Source organism: Elephas maximus, chromosome 21 (genome assembly GCF_024166365.1).
Source record: "Elephas maximus indicus isolate mEleMax1 chromosome 21, mEleMax1 primary haplotype, whole genome shotgun sequence".
NCBI lineage: Eukaryota > Metazoa > Chordata > Mammalia > Proboscidea > Elephantidae > Elephas > Elephas maximus.
In genome coordinates this window covers 69,152,096-69,176,438 of record NC_064839.1, presented here as the reverse complement: position 1 = coordinate 69,176,438, position 24,343 = coordinate 69,152,096, and the positions used below count along the sequence as shown (strand labels likewise).

Genomic DNA, 24,343 nt, shown 5'->3' with positions numbered 1-24,343 from the left:
GGCAACACATTTAAAAAAACTTTTTGTTATAAAAATTTCTATGAACCAATCACTCAACTTTGAAAACCATCAGGATTTGCCCTACTTGTTCATCTAGTTTGTCTATTCACTTCCCAATCGTCCCTTTTTTTTTGCTGGAGAATTTTAAAGCAAATTGCACACCTCATGCCATTTCACCCCTAAATACTTGAGTAAGCTTCTGAGAGAGAGAGAGTGATAGAGTGAGAGAGAGAACACAGTTTCTCACATATTAACAAATAAATAACAATTACATAATATCATCTAATACCAAAATCAAACCAAACCCGTTGCCCTCAAGTCGATTCTGACTCATAGTGACCCCAAAGGACAGAGTAAAACTGCCCCATAGGGTTTCCAAGGAGCAGCTAGTGGATTTGAACTGCCAACCTTTAGGTTAGCAGCTGAACCTTCACCCACTGTACCATCAGGGCTCCAATATCATCTAACACCTGGTCCATATTCAAATTCCTCTGATGATTTAAAATGTCTTTTTTATAGTTGGCTTATCGGAATCTGGATTCAAATAAATTTCATTCATCTTATGTGTTTGTTAGACTCTGTCATGGATTGAATTATGTTCCCCCAAAAATATGTGTATCAACTTGGTTAGGCCACGATTCCCAGTATTCTGTGGTGGTACCCCATTTTGCGATTGTAATTTTAGGTTAAAAGGATAAGGGTGGGATGATAACATCCTTACCAGGTCACATCCCTGATCCAATGTAAAGGGAGTTTCCCTGGGGTGTGGCCTGCACCACCTTTTATCTCTCAGATAAAAGGAAAGGGAAGCTAGCAGAGAGTGGGAACCTTTTACCACCAAGAAAGCAGTGCCGGGAGCAGAGCATGTCCTTTGGACCTCAGGTTCCTGTGCTAAGATGCTCCCAGACCAAGGGAAGACTGATGCATCACAAGGGCCTTGTCAGAGCCGACAGAAAGAGAAAGTCTTCCCCTGGAGCCGGCGCCCTGAATTCGGACTTGTAGCCTACTGGACTGTGAGAGAATAAGCTTCTCTTTGTTAAAGCCATCCACTTGTGGTATTTCTATTAAAGCAGCACTCGATGACTAAGACAGACTCTGAAAATCCATGTAAGTACCTTGCAGTCTAGAACAGTTCCCCTCTATCCTCTTTCTCCCTGCCATTGACTTATTGAAGACATTACGTCCACCATTCTAGGCTTGGCGTGAGACGCTGTTTAATTTATTCTTCTACTACCTGAATTTCCTGTAGATGGAAGTTAGATCTAAAGGTTTGATTAAATTCAGATTCAGTTTTTTTTTTTTTTTGGTTAAAGGCGATCTCAGAGATAGTTTTTGACTTCCAGCCACATCTCAAATGCCTTCACATTGCATCACATCAGAATGTGTGCATGGTCCACTTTCAATGAGGAGAAAATCAATCAGAGGGCTCAGGTGAAGGTAGCTTGATCATTTCATCGTAAAAGTTCTTGTCAGCATTTCACCTAAGGGTTTTACTATCCAGTGATGACCATTGCTTAAATCAGTTATTGCATTAAAAAAAAACCGTTGCTGCCAAGTCGATTCCAGCTCATAGCGACCCACAGGGTTTCCAAGCAGCGCTTGTGAATTCGAACTGCCTGCTGAGTTTTCGGTTAGCGCTGAGCTCTTACCACTGCATTACCAGGGCTCCATAGATCTACAGGATTGATTTTATGGTTGAGGTTATACAGCTCCTTATAATTTTAGTCTACCTATTCTGTCTCAACAATGGGTTCAAGCATACCAACAATTGCGAGGATGGCACAGGACTGGGCAGTGTTTCCTTCTGTTGTGCATAGGGTCGCTATGAGTCTGAACTGACTGCAGGGCACCTAACGACAACAACATTCTGTCTCAGGGGCCCTGGTGGCGCAGTGGTTACGAGCTCAGCTCCTAACCAAACGGTTGGCAGGCAATTCAAATCCACCATCTGCTCCTTGGAAACCCTGTGGGGCAGACGTACTCTGTCCTATAGGGTTTCTATGAGTTGGAATCGACTGGACAGCAATGGGTTTGTTTTTTTTGGACTCTATCTTAGACTGACAGAGGTGAGTTAAGCTGTCCTATTATCGGTGTGTTTCTGTCTGTTTTGCCTTGAATCTTCAGCAGTTTGTGCTTTACGAATGTTGTTTTTCAATGGATTGCATTCTTTGGCATTACGATGTCCTTTTTAGCCTCTTCCTCCCTCCTGCCCACCCCAGTCTACCTTGTTTCATACAAACATCTCAGCTGCTGCTTTGTCTGCTTTATCTATGCTTGTCTTTAATTTTTAATCTTTCCGCACCATTTTGATTTGGGTAGGTCTCATATGCAACAGAGAATTAGATTTGCTTTGCTAGTCAATCTGAATTTTTCTCTTTTCATAGATTTATTTACATGTTTGATCCCAGCTCTGATTTATTATGTATTTACTGTATCTAGGATGTCTTTCCCTATGCGATTTGCTTTCTTTTCTCTTTCCAATCTCTGGTACTTAATATGGTTTGCATTTTTGTTCTACCGGTTGTGTTTACACAAATATTCTCTGTAACAGCTGAAGATAATTCCTATCTATTATCTTTTCTGAGATAATTCCTATCTATCTCTTTCTTTAAATCATACTGAAGTTAGCTAGGAACGTTTTCCCTCTTTTGTCCCTTTTCCCCAGTGTTTAAACATTGGTGATATTCTTTTACCCCTAGTTAATGCCTGTGGGACAGCCAGCAAACTTATTCTGCTTCCCACTTACTTTTACCATTTGTTAGTTATATTATTTCTACATTGTCAGAGCATATCAAATTTGCATATTCTTCTACCATCTTTATATCTAGTCTCTAACAGGCCTTACGCCAAAGCTTCTCTAAACATCTTTTGGTTCTGTAGCAGTTTCCTTGAAAAGCCTCTTGGAAACAATAGTCCTTGAGTTCTTGAATCTTTACAATTGCTTTTTGATGGCATTTATGCTTGAAGGATAGTTTGGTTAGATGTAAAATCTTTGGCTCATATTTTGCTTCCTTGAGCATCTTTACAATGTCATTCCATTGTCTTCTGGTAGAAAATGTTTGTGCTTAAAAGCCTGATTTAGACTTTTTGCTTAGATGCATATACATATATATAATTTTTTTTTTTCATTTTTAAAACCCAACCATTTTACCGGAAAGTGTTTCAGCATTGATGGTTTTCAGTTGAATTTCCCAGATACAACCCTTTCAATTTGTAGATTCAAATCTTTTATTTTGTGAAGATTTTCTTGAATTATAGTTTTATGTATTTGTTCTCTTTCTTGTTTTGAGCTTTCTTCTTTGGCGAATCTATGTTGAATCCCTTTTTCCTATCGTTTCAGATCCTTTGTAGAAAACTTTTTTTTCCTTTATTTCTGCTGTTTTGTTATTATTTTTACTCTTCTCCCTTCTAGCCTCAAATTCCTTCACTGTGTTTTCCGTGATCTCTATCTGCTCCATCGTTCCCTCTAATTTAGCTCTCGTTTCTGAAATCTTTTTTTTTTGTTTCTTTTTCCAGTTCATTCCTGAGTTTTTTCAGCTTTCTTTTCATATAATCATGTCTTTCTAGCCATCTCCTTTCTGAACTGCTGTAATTCTGATTGGTATGGTACTTTCAAACTTTGTTTTTAAGATTGTTATAGCTCATTTTGAAATTTTAGGTTGCAGTTTTCATCTTCTCCATGGCCATGTTTCTAGCATGTTTTTGTTAGGTGTTGGAACTTTGTTTGGTTCATTTTTACCTTTTTCCTTGTCACATCTCTGTGTGGAGTTTTATTGTAATCTGTTTTTATTTTCCATATATAAACGAAGTATGTTTTCTTGGACTATTAGAAAGTTCCTGTGTAGGCCTCTCTTTTCTGTTGTTACTGTGAAGTATTAACAAAATATGGCTGCCTTGTATAGTTACTTCTCTGTCTCTCAGGGTGACGCCTGATTCACAAAATCATCTTGATTCAAACTCTATGTTATCTGGAGTTCTATAAGTCTATCCTTCCAAGGCCGTCCTGTTACCTTTGTTACATTTAAATGTGCCCTTTGTTCAGTACTTTCTGAGATCTGTCTCCTCAGACAGGTCTCCACAGACACCTCCTTCTCTGGTATTGGAAGCTTCTGTCTCCCTGGGACCACCCAGTCCGGGCGATCTACTTCTGAAAAATCACCCATTGGAAACTCTATGGAGTACAGTTCTACTCTGACACACATGGGGTCATCATGAGTTGAATCGACTTGACAGCCACTGGTTAACCCATATTCTGGGGCTCTTGGGGATTCCTGTCACCTACTCGAGGGCAAACAACAGCAATGACAACAGTTTTATGGAAGATGACACCTTTGCTTCTTTTTTTCCTTCTGCCATCCTAAGGGTTCTACCTGATCTTTATAATTAAACAAAATCATGTTGTTGCCATGTTCTTAGCACTGGAAATCCCAGTATATTCCAAAGCATGGATATTGTAGAAAATTTAGTTTTTTATTTCTGGTATCACTCCTCATCATTTCTCATTATTTGCAAAAATGTGGTAATAGTTGAATGTTAGAATCTGGAACAAAGACATTTACTATAAACTTGTTTGCAATTCTGGCAAAAAACTGTAAGCAAATAGTTTGAATGTGTGTAATTGGTTCTGAATGACTTGGGTCTAGAATAAATCTGGGAAAAATTGATTTTTTTCCTTCCTGTTTTAGAAAGTTAAGCTCCTGACATTATGTCGTTACCTTAGTTTCTCTTTAGAAGCAGCCGAACGCATCAACCAACTAATAGCCAGCAAATAGATTGGGCAATAGAGGCTCAACAGAAAGCCTTGTCAGTATAAAAGGGAAAGATCTAAGAGCTGGCTTAGCAAATACTGTATTTTTATGCAAGTAACATGCACCTTCTACATTCCTTTGCCAACCATGCCCTCCCTCAGTGAGGTATTTCCGCAGGGTGCACTATGCTAAGTTTTTTTTTACAGCAACATGTAAAAGTATTGGCATAGCACTTAGGAAAACACCTCGCAGTGGGAGGGCACGGTTGGCAAACAAACCTAGAAGATGTGCCTTATTTGTGTAAAATGATGGTACTACTAGGTTGTTAATCAGACAAAAACAGAACTTTGGACATATAAGCTGGTAAAAGTTAATTCCTGTATTTCTTAAAGACAGCATGAAGAAATGCAACCAAAATGGATCAAAAAATACAGAGAGAGCTTTGAGAAAATGAAAAATGGGGAAAGGATTTGACCGTGGAGGCTGAAGGGGAGCACACAAAGGCTTATTTTCCCACTTCCCAAACCAAGTCAGGGGCAGTTAGGCTGCAAGTCACTTACATAACCTAAGATGGACTGATAACCTTTAGGTTGTTAAAAACATCTCCACTGCCAACGTAAGGGACTACTTATCTCTTAGCAGTGCAGTCACTGTGTCCCAGAATTTGGAATGGGGCCAGCCAAGGCCTGCTCCTAACAGAACAGCTCAATACCTTGCAAGGACACTTAGGAATGTTGGCTCTTGTGTTTAACTATTGCCTGCTTGCAGATAGTTAAAACTGAATTCCAAGCCCAGTCACGCGTGCTGCCATCAGTCTGGATAACTTAGACTTGACTTCCTCAATTTTCCTCACTTTTATTCCAGGAACCCAAGAACCTTTTCTTTTCTTCCCCTCTCCTCCCTGGGGCTTATTCTTGGTCTCTGCCAACCTGCGGATGGTCACTAGATTTTGAAAACAAGCTGAGGGCAGTTGCTACTACAACTACAGAGATCACACTTAGCTACCAAGTCACTTTGTTAAAGAATGGGTGGAGTGGGGTGTAGTCTTACGTCTCTAACTAGGAAGTTTCGTTGAATTTCTTTGTGTTTGCATGTCTGCCAACTCTCTGAGGCTGTGGATTGGAAATATTGCTATGATAATCGAGTGAATCCCAGATTATACTTATTTTGTATCATTCTTAGAATAGAAAGGTACTACTTTTCACTGAAAATTAAACACTAAGATGAATTCATGACCAAACTAACATACAATTAAAATTTCGTTTACTTCTGTCACAAAAACACAGAAAAGTATATATTTATGCACGTGTGCGAACATATCAAATATGAATACCTATATTTTGAGGAAGGACAAAAAGGCCAGAAAGAGGAGATAAAAGTCCTGCATGGCACGTTTATATATCCCAGAGGAAGAAAATTGTTAGCAATGGAGTGCTTCTGATTCCATAGGGACTTGGGTCAAATTGCCACTGCTGAGATGCTAAGGGAAACCCTGGTGGCCTAGTGGTTAAGTGCTATGGCTGCTAACCAAAGGGTTGGCAGTTCAAATCCACCAGGCGCTCCTTGGAAACTCTATGGGGCAGTTCTACTCTGTCCTATAGGGTCGTTATGAGTCGGAATCGACTTGGCGGCACTGGTTTTGGCTTTTGGTTTTTTTTTTTTAAAGATGCTAAGATGTCTCATTTGCTCAGCTAAGAGTATTGAACTGAAATTATATTTACCATAAGACACTTTAAGTTTGTCTTCACAGCTCTGTCTCAACTGTTGAGAACCCAGAAAACACACAGTAAGATTTGAAAGGGTGAAGCTGTCTTTATGTGCTCTTACATTTTTCTAAATCTCATTGTTGAGCTCCAGAGAGATGTATTGGCATAGCATATTGGCACTGCTGCTGCCTGAGAAAATACATGACAGGTCAAGTCAACTCTAATGTACTCAAAGAATGACAAATCATCTCTGAATAACCGCTTAACTTAAAGGTATGTTTAAAAAATATATAGCACATGATGGCAGTGATGGCCCCTACATAGTTGCCAGGGGAGTGAAGGGACAATCTCACTTGGCAGTTTTCTCAGTTGCAAGACCAGGCTGTGAGTGGATGCTGGGAAAGCTGGCTGTGGCCCTCCCAAGAGAATGGGAGGGAGCCTTACTCACTGTGCGGACAGCTCTGGCTTTGACCTTTGCATCAGACACTTTGCAGCAACACTACACCCAATCTGTTTGAAAGAGACAACCTTCTATCCTCAGGTGATCTTTCAGATAACACACCTCCTGATGTTGAACCAGAGCCCTGGTAGTGCATGTTTAAGAGCTTGGCTGCTAACTAAAAGGTCAGCAGTTTGAATCCATCCGCCACTCCTTGGAAACCCTATAGGGTTGCTATGAGTCGGAATTGACTTGATGGCAATGGGTTTTATGGGTTTAATGTTAATTTCCTTTCATGTAAGCTGATATGGAGATGTTTCAACAGTCTTGTTCACAGTGAGAACGTTAGAAGAAAGAGGAAGAAAGCAGATTAAGAGAACTCAAGAGCAGCCTGAAGCCAAGGAGGAGAACGGGAATTATTTAGGGTATCTGTGAACATTCTACAATTCAGGGTGACATTAATCTTGAGGAAAGAATTTTGATAGCAGCCTCAGTAGTTCAGCATTGAGATGAATTTTTAAAATGAAGATTTTTAAAAAAGTTTTGCACAATCGCAAGATGACAAATGGATGCGCCAAGACTGGCACGTTGAGGACAGTAAGCAGACACTTCTTAAAAGAATTTATGGCACTGGCTGGAAAAGACAAGTTTGTCTATTTTACATGTTCTATTCCCTCTTACACATGATATTTAGGATTCTTTTTTGGACTATAAAGGAGGACTACAAATGACTTCAGCAAATTCATGACTTCTAAGGAAGGGAAGGGGTACGAAGGAGAAAAAAATAGGAAATTCAGTTTCTTTTATTTAGCATCTTGACAGAAAAAGAGACACTCCATATGTGAGTGGTTTACGAATAGATTTCTTCTTTAAACTGTTTTTTTTTACCTTATCCAACATAGTGGAAGGAAACCCTGGTGGTGTAGTGGTTAAGTCCTGCAGCTGCTAACCAAAAGGTCAGTAGTTCAAATCTACCAGGTGCTCCTTGGAAACTCTATGGGGCAGCTCTACTCTGTCCTATAGGGTCACTATGAGTCGGAATTGACTCGACGGCAGTGGGTTTGGTTTTCTTTTTTTTTTTAACATAGTGGGAAAGCACATTCCTTATGTTTAGGTAGCACTAGGGAACGTGCAACATGTCACATGGCTCAAAATTGTACTTATTCTCTCTGGCCCATCCTCTGCCCACCCCATCTCCTACCTGAGCACCAGAAAATGGAATGATTTTGGAGAGTACATCTCCAGCGTGTACTTGTCTACCTGATGTGACTTTAATCTCTTCTTGCCTTTTAAGTAGAAAGTTGGCAGGGAGGATTTAGAAAATACTAGAATAAGAGTATTTTCATTTTTTGGAATTTCTCTTTCCTGTTAATTATACCAGAGTAGAATATTTCATATCCTGTTTGCCTATCATATGGGCTGTAGACTTCACAATGCATGAGAATCAGTTACCTGAAATTCACTTCTCAAACTGTCCTCCTGGTCAAGCTTTCCAAAAAGATCAAATTTGGAGAGTCAAGGAGGGAGTGGTACGGGGACTCTTCCTCTGAGTGGAGAGGCATAGTGAGACTCAGGGTGCTCTGTAGATGCTTCAGATACATGGGCATGAGGGCAGAGCAATGAATGGTGAATGGGAGCCAGGATCCTCCATGCATTCACCTTTTATTCATTCATTCAGCAAATACTTGTTGAGCACCTATATTATGCCAGACACCATTTCTAGTTGCTGAGGAACAGTAGTATCACAAAAAACCAACAAAATCCCTGTGTTTTGAAGCTTTACTTTCTAGTGGGGGAGACAGATGAGAAACAAGATAAATAAATCATATAGCTGTTTATATAGAGATAGATGCTAAGGAGAAAAATAAAGGAGGGAAGGGGGATTGGGAGTGTATACATATGCTCAGGAAACCCTGGTGGCATAGTGGTTAAGAGCTACGACTGCTAACCAAAAAGGTTGGCAGTTCAAATCCACCGGGTGCTCCTTGGAAACCCTAAGGGGCAGTTCTATTCTGTCCTTTAGAGTCGCTATGAGTCGGAATCCACTTGATGGCAATGGGTTGGTTGGTTTTGGTCACATATGCTTGTGTGTGTTGTTGCAATTTTAGGTAGGATGACTAGAGAAGGCCTTACTAAGAAGATATGTATGTGTATATACATATATATATATATACATTTTTTGAGTAAGCACTTGAAGGAAGTAAGAAAAGGATCCATTAGGATTTCTGAGTTTGGAGGGTTCTGAGTAGAAGGAAAGCAAGTACAAAGGCACTGAGGTGGAATTGTGCCTGGCCTGTTCGAAGGATGGTGACAAGGCCAGTGTGCCAAGAGAAGCATAAGCCAGGGAAAAGCTGGGGTTGGAGGGGAGTGTTATAGGGGATCAGATCATTTAGAGTCTTATATGTAAGGGTTTTGGCTTTTACTGTGAAAGAGATAGGAGCTATTGAAAGGTGTTGAACAGAAGAGTGATTTGATGCCCCATTTTAAATGGACTGTGGTGAGATTAAGCTGAAGGGGGCAAGGGCAGAAGCAGAGAGACCTGTTAAGAGAGAAGTGAAGCAATCCAGCTGAATGTGTCAGGGAAATGAGTAGCAGTTTATAGTCTGTTTATGGGCTGTACCATATCCTTGACAAATCTGCTCTCCAACTACCAGAGCCGAAAATTTCCTAAGCACTTCATTGTTTACCCAGAATCAGCCTGGCACAGAGGAGCAGGTGGAAAACTGTTCCAAGTACAAGTGTATAAAACAGTGAGTTACCCTGCTGCTTGGCACAGATCTCCCATAAAGGATTCTCGTATTTATGTTGCTGGAGGCTTGTGGTTCCTTCCTAAACAGCTTTAAAAGAGCTACACAGTCTGCATTCGCCTTTTTGCTTCCTTGCTAAAACAGCAATGGACCTATTGCATTTATTCGGGAGATTTGCCCATTTAAAGTTTATAGCAAATTGAAAAGCCCTCTCATCTATTGGATTGGATCTTGGAACAGGAAGGGGACATTAGTGAAAAAACTGGTGAAATCTGAATAAAATCTGTAGTTTAGTTACTAGTACTGTATCGATGTTCATTTCTTAGATTTGATCAATGTATCATGGTTATATAAGATGTTAATATTAGAAGAAGCTGGGTGAAGTGTCTATGTGGATTTTATGTACTATCTGCAACTTTTCTATAAATTTTAAATTATTCTAAAATAACAAGTTTATTTAAAAGAGCCCTCTTAAAGGAAAAAGAAAACACACCAGTGTAAAAACTCCTTTCCGAAAATAATTTTTTCCCCACAGATTCAATTGGCCCAGAGGTACATTCTGGACTTTCAATAATTTTTATTTACTATTATAAAGAAGGTTATGTAATTATCCAATAAGCGGGAAGGAAATGGTCTGTCTTTTTCATTATTTCAAATCCTTCACTGTCTCCTGCATCAATGTCCATGTCTCACTTTTACTCTGTCAACTTTGATTCATGGCGACCCCATGTGTGTCAGAGCAGAACTATGCTCCATAGGATTTTCGGTGCCTGGTTTTTCAGAAGTAGATCACCAGGCCTTTTTTTCTGAGGTGCCTTTGGGTGGACTCAAACCTCCAAACTTTTGGTTAGCAGCCAAATTTTTTAACCTTTTGTATCACCCAGGAACTCTGCCTGGGAAATAACTCATTGCTGTCGAGTGATTCCAACTCATAGAGAGTCTATAGGACAAAGTAGAACTGCCCCATAGGGTTTCCAAGGAACGGCTGATGGATTTGAACTGCTGACCTTTTTGGTTAGCAGCTGGAGCTTGCCATAGCTCTAGGTGTTTACAAAATTACCAAAGGCTTGCCACTTACTGGTCACCTTTCTTTTGCCTTCTTCCAATCTTCTAACTATGCCTTCATTCTTGCTGTGCATCATACTTTCATTAAATAAATGCAACTGGCCCTTCAACTACACCCCTTGCTTTCTTTCCTTGACCTAAATATGACCTTCTGTGAAGCTTTGGGGAAAGAAATTTGACATTTCATTAAACAAAAAAATGATCTTCTCAAAGTCTGATTATTTATACCAGGAATTCTGAATAGAAATGCCCCCAGGGGCCAGGCAAGCAATGTAGAGGAATGAGGCAGTCACCAGTGATGGATAAGGACATACTGACATAGCCAACCTGGCCTTAAAATGCTCCTTATTTTGATTATTCCTGGAGCTTATGTCTTTCCTGCAACCTCAATGTAAGCTTTGAGTCTATTTCAAAGCAAGGTGCTGTATAAATACAAGCCATAGCTTAGTCAAGTAAAGAGGAAAAATGTGATCACTTACATGTAGAAGTAGTAATCACGTAGAAAAAAAATATATATATATATATATTTACAAATAAGGTAGAGAAAAGATTGATGAGATTTTAACTCAGGAGTGAATTATACAATGATATTGTGAGGTCTTCAAGTATATTTCTTAGTCACTAAGGCAAGACTGAAGGAGCTCTGGTGGTGCACTGGTTAAAGCGCTTGGCTGCTAACCAAAAGGTCAGTGTTTGAATCTACCAGCTGCTCTGTGGGTGAAAGATGTGGCAGTCTGCTTCCATAAAGATTTACAGCCTTGGAAGCCCTATGGGGCAGTTCTACCCTGCCCTATAGTGTCGCTATGAGTTGCAATCAACTCAATGGCAGTGGGTTTGATTTTTGGGTAGGAAAGCAGGACTGCATTTAATACATCACGGAACCAAAAATCTTTAGAATGGAACTCACCTGCTTACTGGGTGACAAGTTCCTAAATTCTACAAGATGTTAGACTAAGAGAGTTCTTTCTGGTGTGTCCTTTAAATTTTCCCAGCTGTACTTTATGCTCGTAGGAGACAGCTACAACTAATATGAGCAGGCTAATATTGGTAATATTCCATGGAAGCTTTAATGAAGGATTCAAGATGCAAAGGATGAGACCAAATTACTAAATGAGTTAAGCAGGTAGTGTCAGGACCAAATACATGCACAAAAACATAGGAAGACAGAGCACACGGTGATGGCCTGGATTCACTCCTTGAAGCCTCAGGTGTTCCCAGTCCAGGCAGAGAACGGTATCTTCCTGGGCTCTTCCAAGAAGACACAAAGCACATATGTAACTTTTTGAGTACATTCTCTACAGGGTGCCAGGACAGCTCACCCAAGAGGGCTGCTCGCAAAGTACTCTGGCCTCTCCTGCTGTGTTCTGGGCAGCCTTCTTTCAGAGCTCTGCAGTCACACTCACCGGGCCACAACATGATCTCTCCAACACGAGAGACAAAACCAAGACTGATGGTGAAGAGGCTCTTCCACAAGGCAGGGCAGTTAGCTTTCAGCTTCTGAATGGCTAGACAACTAGGATGGGGCCTGCATTCAGCCCAGCCTGTGTTTTCCCCTGTAGCCTCTGCTCAAAGCAGATTAAGTTGCTAGGAAAAAAACAAAAAACAAAAAACAAAACTACCTTATCCATTTTTAGTCCTTGCTTTAGAACATTCTTCTACCAGGAAAAGGCTATAGTACAAGCATTGAAAGGAGCTGAACCTGGCACAATAGGCCTTTATTGCTAAAAGGGAGATATTTTGAATCTAGGAACTAGGGCCATTCAGCTCTTTCCATTTTACATCAGAAAAGGAAATCAAATAGAGGTATTCAGAGGTGGAAATGTTAGTGCTTATTTAAGGAACCGGTGTGGCTCCTGCACCTTGCACAGTTCCGTGTATCGTGGAAACGTTATCTCTTCGTGATTCTGCATAGCACACCCTGGTTAGGAAAAAGCAAGGCCCCTCCATTGTCTTGTCCTTGAATGTACAAGCAGAAACAAGGCTGTGCTCAGAGCACCCTCAGGGATTTTATCATGGACATCAGGTCACCCTTATTTATACAGTAGCAGGACAGGTATTTGCACCACTATAACAAGCTCCTATGGTGATGTTGTGTTTAAGAGCTCAGGTTGCTAACCAAAAGGTCAGCAGTTCAAATCCACCAGCCGCTCCTTGGAAACCCTTTGGGGCAGTTCTACTCTGTTCTGTAGGGTCGCTATGAGTCAGAATTGACTCCACGGCACACAATAACAGCATGGTGATTTCACTGATCTCAGATACAAACATTTTCCAGCTGTATGTAAAAAATCTGGGGAGTCAATAGTGGCCGATCTTTCTGGGTTGGGCTGCCAAGGCTTAAAGCTTAATCCTTACCCCTAAGTAATCTGTAAAAGAGAGTGGACATTCATTTGTTGGAGGCGATCTGACCTAACGTTACTTGGCTTCAGAGGGAAGGAGTGGAAGGTGATAGCAGTCCCTCCCACACCCGAGACCATGCGACAGAACACACGGAGGGCAGACCAGGCTGCACGGAGCCTTTCCTCACCTCCCCCCAGGCAGCAGGTGGGGGCTCCACCGGGGGGTAGTACTTCGGCACGTCCCAGGCCACGGCTGCCATGAACCACTTGAAGTCTTTGCACTTGAGCTGCTTGCGCAGCTCCTTCTGCGCGGAGATGTCCCCGGTGGACAGGTGCCTGTACTCGGGCCGCCGCTGGTAAATGTACTCGGCGAATTCGTCCATCCAGGTCTCAGCCACCCGCTTCAGGTTCTGTGTAGCAGAAAAGACTAAGTCATATATTGGCCTGTGCCCTCAACCGGCGATTTTAGTGGTACAGGAAATTGAAAAAAGAGAAGGAAAAGAAGCCGGACCACCTCAGGCAGCTTTGGTTGTTTCTTGACTAAGGACGGAGAGGTTGCACAATCTGAGAATACTGCGAGAGGTATGAAATGAGTAGCCTGAGGTTTTCACACACAGTTCCTGCTTCTGGTGGGGGTTCAAGTGCCACTTAGATAAATAATTCATCAGGGCCTGTAAGGATTCTGCTCACAATTGTATCAACATTCTCATCCCTCCTCTTATGTCATGATTCTAAAATTTTGATTTTTCATGTAGGACTAAAGGAGAAGGAACTGGAACAAGGAAGTTCCTCTCAGACAACCAACTGCTTAAGCTGTTTCAAACAGAGGTCTCAGAAAGAATGAGGGCAAGCAAGCTTTTCTTCCAGCTACAGAGAGATCACACAAACACAACAACAACAACACAAACCTGTTGTGCTCAAGTCCGTTCTGACTCATGGCGACCCCATGGGTTTCAGAGTAAAACTGCATTTCATAGGGTTTTCAAGGCTGTGACCTGTTGAAAGCAGATCGCTAGGCCTTTCTTCTGAGGTGACTCTAGGGGAGGTTCAAGCCACCAACCTTTCAGTTAGTTGCTGAGCGCTTAACAGGTTTGCACCACCCAGAGGGCTATTATTGGTAATAGGGTAAGTGCAGGATTGACAATGAAGAGCCTGGGCCTGGGCTCAATGACTGGACTGTTCCTTTGGCCTTGAGAAGGGCTTTAGCCTCTCGGGGCTTCAGTTTCTTTACCTCTAAAGGAAGGTGATGAGATGCTTCCCGACACCCCTGCAAACCCTGTGGTGCTACGTGGTAGAGAGAGCACTGCATTTGTCTAGAAGACGCCAGCTCTGATGACCCCGTCTAAGAAATGCAGCACATTTTCACAGGCTGGTGTCCCAGAGACTCTGGTTCTCGTTTCGTGCCCAGGGTCTTTATTTCAAGTGGATGGTTGGTGTGAGCGTTGAGAATCCCCAGATTTTCATTTGCACTTAGAAGACAAAAGAAGCGAACTGGTTGGGAGCTTTAATGAGACCCAGACATAAATGATTGAAGTAGAAATTAATGATATTTAGGGAAATCACTTTATCTTAACAATTGCCGTGACACAATAATTAAGGCCCCAAACCATGCCTGTAAAAACGGAGTTGGGGCAGCGTCTGACCTCCTCTAACATCACAAGGAGGAAGGGGAATCAAGATCAACAGCCCAAGGCTGATTCCTATGAGGCAGAGGTCAGACATGCAGCCTCTGTCTGCCATCTCTATGAATTTTGATATCAACCGTCCCTCCCATGGCAATCTCTACTTCTCTGCTGTGTGCGATAATTCATTAAAATGGCCGCACAGAACTCACAAACAATGCTCACGATTAAGGAGTTTACTAGGGAAATAACAGGTTATAATTCAGGCTCAGGAATGCTCAGGATACAGTTCTTCCATCAGGATAGCCTCTTCTCAGCCGTGCTCACAGGCACATCCCTCTGGCCCTAGGCCTCTGCCCTGCTCAGGCAAGTGTTACAGAACGCTTTTAGCCCTGCCGATAAGTGCCCAGAGGCACCCTACTCCTCCAAAAAGCCTTCTGCCCAAAGGCACTCAGCTTTCTGGCTCCGCGGGCGGGGAAGCCCACCACGCCAACCCCTGCTGTCTCCTGCCATCATTTCTCTGTCGCTGCTTCTTGAGGACTCTCTCTCTCCGTCTCCTGGTATCAGGAGCTTCTCAGCATAGGAATCCTGGGCCCAAAGGATGTGCGCTCCACTCCTGGCTGTTCTTCCTTGGTGGTGGTGGGATTCCCTCTTTCCCATGGAATTGGCTCTCTTTTTAGCCTCGTGGAATAGCAAAACTGAACCCATCCCCTTGGTGGGCCACAATCACCTTATTTGCACAGTTCCACCCAGTCACTTGGGTGGGAGTTACAAGATCATGGTGAGAAAGGCCGCACAAAAGCAATTCATCACAAATGCAATGCCGATGCAGTTACCAATATCTTATTACTCACGGGACTGTGCACTCTTCTTGTTTCTGTCCTGCCACCTCCACCTCCAGTGTCTCCTGATGGGCTTCTTCCCTGTCTGAACTTATTTCTTTTCCTCACCCCCCAATGGACTTCTTGGTTATTTTTGGTCAATGGTGGGCACAAAGTAGTGTTCAATTAATGTAGCAAGATCCAGTAAGGAGACAATGCCACATAGACTTCCCCAATTTCTTGGTGCCTATGTGTTCCTTCCTTTCTAAGATAATTCCTTTCTAAGATACTTAACACATAGATAGGAGGGTGTTAGGATTGCTCCCTGTCTTAGTTATCTAGTACTGCTATAACAGAAATACCACAAGTGGATGGCTTTAACAAAGAGACATTTATTCTCTCAAAGTCTAGGAGGCTAGGAGTCTGAATTCAGGGTGCCAGCTCCAGGGGAAGGCTTTCTTTCTCTGTCGGCTCTTCCTTGTCAGCAATCTTCCCTTGGTCTAGGAGCTTCTCTGTACAGGGACCCTGGGTCCAAAGGATGTGCTCTTCTGGCATTACTTTCTTGGTGGTATGAGGTCCCCATGTCTCTCTGCTTGCTTCTCTCTTTTATATCTCAAAAGAGATTGGCTTAAGGCACAATCTAATCTTGTAGATTGAGTTCTGCTGAGGGAATTAAATGCAACTCTATTGGGAGGGGTACATAGGAGCTTGTGCCTGGTTTCTCTTGGACTTTGACCCATATGCTTTTTTCTTTGCTTATTCTAACATGTTTCATTTTGCTGTAATATATGTAGTACGCTGTAACACATCTAGTAAGCTGTAACCATGAGTATAACAGCTTTTCTGAATCTTGTGAGTTCTAGTGAATCATTAAGCCTGAGGATGGTCTTGAGGACCCCAAAAGAAATAGGGAACAGATTTTTTTTTTTTAAAGTTAAGTGGTCAAAGGGTAGGTTATGTGTCACCTTAAAGTTTTGAAATAGAAATGGGTATTATTGTGAAAATGCAAAGAGGAACTGAGTAGTTCAGATGCATTCAATTAGAAATGGCTAAAAAGGGCCATGATAAATGTTAGCCAGAATAAAACCTGTTGCTTTCGAGTCAATTCTGACTCACAGTGACCCGATAGAACAGAGTAGAACTGCCCCATAGGGTTTCCAAGGAGCGGCTGGTAGATTTGAACTGCCGACATTTTGGTTAGCAGCTGAGCTCTTAACCACTGCACCACCAGGGTTCCAGCCAGAATAGATAACAACAATAAGTAAAAAAGGCAGGAGACAGTATATTGGTAAATTGTGAACAATGTTAAGGTAGCTCTAGTATAGTTAATAAGGGACTAGCCAATAGCTCTACATTATCATGCCATTTTCAAACTGAAAAACACTAGTCCCTGGGCAGCACAAGTTGTTAAGCACTTGGCTACTAACTGAAAGGTTGGCAATTCAAATCCACCCAAAGTGCCTTGGAAGAAAGGGCTGGTGATCTAGTTCCAAAAGGTCATAGCCATTGAAAATCCTATGGAATCCAATTCTACTCTGAAACACATGGGTTTGCCTTGAGTTGGAATCAATTGGACAGCGACTGGTAACCGTTACCTTGCAGGGTCGGCTTGTTGATTTCCCAGACATTTCAAGGAAAGCAGCAGCGTCCTGGACATAGTCCAACGATAATGTCAAAGAGTCTATTCCTTTTTTTTTTGTAGATTTCCAGGAAACAGTAAAAGAGAAGCAGCATAATTGCAAAGACTGCAATAGCCAGTTTCCCTCAAGATTTGAGTTTTATGTAAATATTTAAACATAAATAAAATATCCTGACTGTTCTCTAGTGTCCCTGAGGATTCATTAGACATCCTCAATTATAGATGCTCTGTTCTCCGAATGGAATTTCCTATCAGGAGGAAACTTTCTCAATGACGACAGCCAAGTAATAGCCCTCGAGTGTGAGCCGTTCAGGTGGCTGGTCAAATAAGATCATTCTGAGGTGGTACTCCTGGAAATATCAGTACATTGTGTGAATTTTGTCAGTGTGATCATTAGTCTGAACTTGGTTTGGGGGAAAAAACTGGAACCACAGCTGAGAAATATTACAAGCAATTGCAAGAATAGCTTCATTTGTCTCTTACAAATTGTAAAATAAATGTAGCCATTCCAGAAATAATCATATACACATTGGAGTTCATAGGGGTATTTATATAGGAGCACATATACACACACATTAAGGAGGTAGCAGGAGAGGAACAAAGCACATTTGTCACTTCAACATTCGTAGCTGCGTCCACATGTACAGAGTCATGAAATTGAGAATTCCCAATAACACCTCTTGCCAGAAATGGTAACAAAAAGAAAAGTAAATCAATTTGAGTTGGCTCGTTTCTCCCTGAGAGTAAATGAACACTAGTGAAGGTGCTAAGATGTCCAATAAATAATAATTTTTAAACATTTATTTTGGTAAAAAAATATATAACAAAACATTTGCCATTTCAACATTTTTTATGTGTACTGTCCTATGAGTCGGAATTGACCCGACGGCACTGGGTATTTTTTTTTTTTACCTGGGCAACCATCAGCACTATCTGTTTCTAGATGTTTCCATCACCCTTAACAAAAACTCAGTGTCCCTTAAGCAATAGCTCCTCCTTTCCCATACCTTCCACCTGCCCCTGGTAACAGATAATAAATTTTGGTCTCCATACTTTTTAGATATTATAGGTTCATATAATATTTGTCCTTTCCTGACTGACTTATTTCGCTCAGCATAGTGTTTTCAAGAATCATCCTTGTTGCAGCATGTATCACAGCTTCATTTCCCTTTATGGTTGGGTAGTATTCCCTCGTGTGTATGCACCACATTTTGTTTATCCATCCATCTGTTGACGGATACTTAGGTTGTTTCCACCTTTTGGCTATTGTGCATAGTGTTGTAATAAACATTGGTATACAAATATTTGTTTGCGGCCTTGCTTTCAGTTCTTTTGGATATATACCTAGAAGTGGAATTGCTGAGTCATATGGTATTTCTATGCTTAACTTTTTGAGAAACTACCAAAATATTTTTCATATGACCGAGGGTTCCAATTTCTCCATACTCAGGCCAATACTTGCTTTTTTTCAGTTTTTCTGATTACAGCCTTGCTAGTGGGGTTGAAGTGGTATCTCATTGTAGTTTCGACTTCCATTTCTCTAATGACTAAAGATTTTGAGCATCTTCTCATGTGCTTGTTGGCCATTTGTATATTTCCTTTGATAAAATATCTGTTTATGCACATTGTCCATGTTTTGATTGTCTTTTTGTTGTTAAGTTGTAGGTGCCCTGAATAGATTCTGTAACCTTTATCAGGTACATGTTCCTAAATATTTTCTCTTATTGTGTAGGTTGTCTCCTTACTTTGTTGTAAAGTCCTTCGATGCATAAAAGTTTTGGATTTTGAAGAAGTTTCATTTATCTCTTTTGTCTTACTCTTTTGGTATCATATGAATGAATCTATTGTCAAAAACTAGGTCCTGAAGCATTACCCCAGTGTTTTGTTCTAAGAATTTTATGGTTTCAGTTCTTACATTTAGGTCCTTGATACATTTTGAGTTAATTTTTATATATGGTATCACGTATGGGTGCAGCTTCATTCTTTTGGATGTGGAGATCCATTTGTCCCAGTACCACTTGTTAAAGAGATTATTCTTTCACCATTAGATAGATTCAGCACCTGTGTTAGCGTCTTAGAGCTGCTGTAACAGAAATTACCGCAAGTGGGTGGCTTTAAGAAACAGAAATTTATTTTCTCACAGTTCAGAGAGGCAGAAGTCTGAATTCAGGGTTCTGACTCAAGGGGAAGAGCTTTCTCTCCTCTGGGGGAAAATCCTTGTCACTTTTAGCTTCTCTTTCTTGCTTCCTGGATGCTCTCCATGTGGCATTAATCTTTCCCCATTTGTGCTTCCTTGCTACTGTGCCTAATCTGCTCCTTTTTTTTCCAAAAGTGATTGGTTTAAGGCACACCACACTAATATGGCCTCATTAACATAACAAAGAAAATAAAGTTCTCAACTGAGATTACATTCACAAGCATAGTGGTTAGGATTTACAGCACATAGTTTTGAGGGGCACAATTCAATTCATACCAGCATTCTGTTCAAAAATCAATTGATTATGGATGTATAGGAAACTCTGGTGGCATAATGGTTAAGTGCTATGGCAGCTAACCAAAAGGTTGGCTGTTCGAATCCACCAGGAGCTCCTTGGAAATTCCACGGGGTAGTTCTACTCTCTTCTATACAGTCGCTATGAGTCAAAATTGACTTGACGGCAATGGGTTTTTTAAAAAAAAAAAATGGATGTGTGGGTTTATTTCTAGACTCTCAATTCTATTCCACTGGTCTATGCCTATTGTAAACAAGTACCAGACAGTTTTAATTACTGTAGCTTTGTAGTATGTTCTGTAACTGGGAAGTGTGAGTCTTCCTTCTTTGTTCTTTTTCAAGATTGCTTTATCTACCCAGGGCTTCTTGTAGTTTTATGTATTTTTGAAGACTGGCTTTTTATTTCGTATCTCCCAAACACCTCTCAGGGAAGGCAACTGGGCATAGAGTTTTACTATACTAAGAAAACTTTTAGGGCAGCGACAGAGGCTTACATGACAGGAGAGTACAGCTGATGATGTGAGATGCAGTATTTGACAACCCTTGTTCTTCCAATTCCTTTGGCCGCTGTCTTAGTCATCTAGTGCTGCCATAACAGAAATACCACAAGTGGACGGCTTTAACAAAGGGAAATTTATTTCCTCACAGTAAAGTACACTAAAAGTCCAAATTCAAGGCATCGGCTCCAGGGGAAGGCTTTCTCTCTCTGTTGGCTCTGGAAGAAGGTCCTTGTCCTCAATCCTCCCATGGTTGAGTAGCTTCTCAGGTGCAGGGATCCCGGGTCCAAAGGATGTGCTCAGCTCCTGGTGCTGCTTCTTGATGTTATGAGGTCCCCAACTCTCTACTTACTTCCATTTCCTTTTATCTCTTGAAAGATAAAGATGCAGGCCACACCCCAGGGAAACTCCCTCCTCATTGGATCAGGGAGGTGACCTGAGTAAGGGTGGTGTTACAATCTCACCCTAATCCTCTTAACATAAAAACTACAATCACAAAATGGAGGACAACCACATAATACTGGGAATCATGGCCTAACCAAGTTGATACACACATTTTTGCGGGGGACATAATTCAATCCATGACAGGTACTATAAGGAATGTCTTCCTAGTCAAGATTTACTCCCTCTGTCCTTTTGCTTCCTACCATGGTGCTTCCCTTCTCTTCAAAACTCTCCTCTTATGTGGTCTTTCTCAGTTTCTGCCCAAAATGTTAATATTTCTTCCCCTTATCACGCAGAGCAGTTCAGCTCCCTTGTGGTCATCCCCTGCTCATCCGTGCCAGGTTCTGAGGGCTACCGTTTAATAAAGTGTTTGTTAAACAAAGATAATTGCCCTAAGAAATTAAACAGCTGTCACTTGAATTCTTCAGTGCCTCAGTTTTTTGTTAACATAAGAGTCGTCTACCGTTTAAGACCTTCCACAATAAGTCTCTAACATTCCTCTTTGATTTTATTCTCCTACAGAAAATTTCTCCTTATGTGAACTGGTCTAGTCATTGCCTCTAAACAAATGCAACTACTCCCTGCCTTTGTCCACCCTGTGTCCCCTGCCTTGATGCCTTTCTCCCTCCTGTGTGTCTATATATGACTCTTTCAAACTCTCTTTTATTCCTCCCAGTTAGAGTTGTCAGATAAAATACAGGATGCACAGTTAAACTTGAATGTCAGGTAAACTACAAATAACTTTTTAGTATAAATATTATTAATATTTGTATGAAACAAATGAACAACAACAAAAAAAAGCAACAACAAAAAAACACCAAGCCCATTGCCATCAAGTCAGTTCCGACTCATTGCAACCCCAGGACAGAGTAGAGCTACCTCTTAGGGTTTCCAAGGAGTAGCTGCTGGATTTGAACTGCTGACCATTTGGTTACCAGCCGAGCTCTTAAACACTGGGCCGCAGGGCTCCTAATATTTCTATAATACTTGTATTTTTAATATTCTATAGGACATACTCAACTAAAAAAAAACTATTCCTTGTTTATCTGAAATTCAAATTTAACTAGGTGTCCTGTATTTTTATTTGCTAAATTTGGAAACCCTTCTCCTAATATGCATAATGTGCATATAATACGTACTTCAGGACTTTTTTTTTTTAATTCATTAAGTGACTCTATGTGCAGAATCTGACATATCTTGATGCTGTAGCCAATAAAGGTGCCCTGGTGGTGCAATTATTAAATGCTTGGCCGCTAACCAAAAGGTTGGCAGTTTGAATGCCCCCAGCAGCTCTGTGAGAGAAAGAGCTGGTGATCTGTTTCTATAAAGATCACAGCCAAGAAAACTCTATGGGGCAGTTCTACTCTGTCACATGGGCTGCCGTGAGTTGCAATTGACTTAGAAGGCATCTAACAAAAACAACAACATTGCCAATCAATTGTTACTGTTTTGATTCTGTGGAAATTTTTCCAAATAAGTTCAAGCTCTCTACAGAGAAGCTTGCCCTAATACACAGTTGATATAACTACGCTGTCCAACCCAAAGGCTTTTCCGTTTCTAACTGGGAATCCTGCTGGCTCTCTATCTCAGAAGCATGCTGGGAGGCAGCCATACAGCTGAAGGAATGCCACACTAATTGGTAGCTTGGGGTGAGGGCTCAGCATGGCTAGAATGAGCAGTTTGGGGCTTCATGTTAACCTCAGTTTGAAAATGAGTGGGTTGAGGCCTATGTCTCTGCACATAGACGCTGGGTTCCATTCTGGCCCTGAGTTCAGTGTGGACAGGGTCGGGGGCAAGGACGCTGAGTCTAGGGTGGACAGGGGGCTGGGGGAGAGGACCCTGAGTTTAGTGTGGACAGAGAGTTGGGGAAGAGGACCCTGAGATTAGTGTGGACAGGGGCTTGGGGGAGAGGACCCTGAGCTGAGTGTGAGGGGGGTCGGGGGAGAGGACCCTGAGTTTAGTGTAGACAAGGAGTCAAGGGAGAGGACACTGAGTTTAATGTGGATGGGGGGAGGGGAAGAGGACCCTGAGTTTAGTGTGAACAGGGGATCGGGGGAGAAGACCCTGAGTTTAGTGTGGACAGCGGTGGCGGGAAAGGACCCTGAGTTTAGTGTGTACAGGGGTGAGGGGAGAGAACCCTGAGTTTAATGTGGACAGGGGGTCGGGGGAGAGTACTCTGAGTTTAGTGTAGACAGAGTGTCAGGGGAGAGGATCCTGAGTTTAGTGTGGACAGGGACTGGGGGAGAGGACCCTGAGTTTAGTGTGGAAAGGGGGTCTGGGAAGAGGACCCTGAGTTTAATGTGGAAAAGGGGTCAGGTGAGGGGACCCTGAGTTTAGTGTGGACAGGGGGTTGGGGGAGACGGCTCCAAGTTTAGTGTGGACAGGAGGTCAGGGTAGAGAGCCCTGACTTTAGTGTCGACAGGGGGTCAGGGAAGAGGGCCTAATCCCCTTCAATGTGGATACATGAGGTTTGATCTTGCTCGAGGTTATACCTGGCATGGAAGTCACATACTAGTTTGAAAGAGACGGTGGAGCTGAGGAATACATTCATTCTTTGGTGTGGAAAGCTAATGAAAGATTTCTGTATTTTAAAGGTTGCTGATCTCCATACCTCTTGAACGATAAATGGAATAAAAACTGATATTCTGGGCCCCTTCTATGTAGAACACATTGCTAGCTCCCTCTGCTTTTATGCTGCCTGTCTGTGGTCCTGGTGTATTACAACGTGTTCCCTACTCAACCCAAACTGCTGTTAGTCTTTCCTTCCTCTGTGTTCCCCAAGTATTTATTAGCACAGTTAATACATTCAGCCTTCTATCAGGGGCCTCTAGAATTCAAGTCTTGTTTTCTTTGTGCTATTCAACACTAAATCTTCCCTTAATTCTACTACTCATCAGCGCGTTGAATTGTATTTTCCCAGGAAGGTTAAGTCCCATTTCTAGCCCTGTTCTTAAGAACAAATTTCCAGCTCTGATTGATCATGTTTATCGTTCAGCAGGAGGAAATAGAGCCCCATTATACCTGCTGGCTCATGACGCTGCATAAATCTATCCACTAATTATTCTTTTGCCTGTAACATTTCAGACCTTACTGTTCGATTATCCTAAAAATACAATGCCTACTGTCATGGATTGAATTGTATCCCTCCAAAATATGTGTCAACTTGGCTAGGCCATGACTCCCAGTATTGTGTGATTGTCCACCATTTTGTCATCTGATGTGATTTTCCTTTGTGTTGTAAATCCTACCTGTTGTAAATCCTACCTCTGTGATGTTCATGAGGCAGAATTAGAGGCGGTTATCTTAATGAGGCAGGACTCAATCTACAATATTGGGTTGTGTCTTAAGTCAGCCTCTTTTGAGCTGTAAAAGAGAGAAGCAAGCAGAGAGATATGAGAACCTCAAACCACCAAGAAACAAGAGCCAGGAGAATAGTACATCCTTCAGACCTGGGGTCCCTGCGCTGAGAAGCTCCTCAGCTGGGGAAGATTGATGACGGGGACCTTCCTCCAGAGCTGACAGAGAAGGTCTTCCCCGGGAGCTGACAGCCTGAATTTGGACTTCTAGCCTCCTAGACTGTGAGAGAATGAATTTCTGTTTGTTAAAGCAAAAAAGAAAAAATACAGTGCCTGTTCAGTTTCTCGGAGCCTTAGTTGGGAGTCGATTGTTTCTCTGGCCATGAGGCTGCACATGCCTTTGCGTCCTTTGGCCCAGCTCATGTCAGTCACATGTTTCTATTGCTTTGTGCAGGGTGCACTCGTTACACGTGCACTGGCGTGACCCCAATC

At 41.8% G+C, this 24,343-nt stretch overlaps 1 protein-coding gene across 1 annotated transcript in view; it reads right to left on the bottom strand.

Annotated features, from left to right (window-relative positions):
• The window catches only part of GALNTL6 (polypeptide N-acetylgalactosaminyltransferase like 6), a 1,356,076-nt gene that overhangs the window by 56,981 nt on the left and 1,274,752 nt on the right, over positions 1 to 24,343 (bottom strand). The window contains exon 10 of the mRNA XM_049864011.1: positions 13,230 to 13,451. Within this exon, the coding sequence (XP_049719968.1) occupies positions 13,230 to 13,451 (222 nt within the window). The remainder of the gene's footprint in view (positions 1 to 13,229; positions 13,452 to 24,343) is intronic.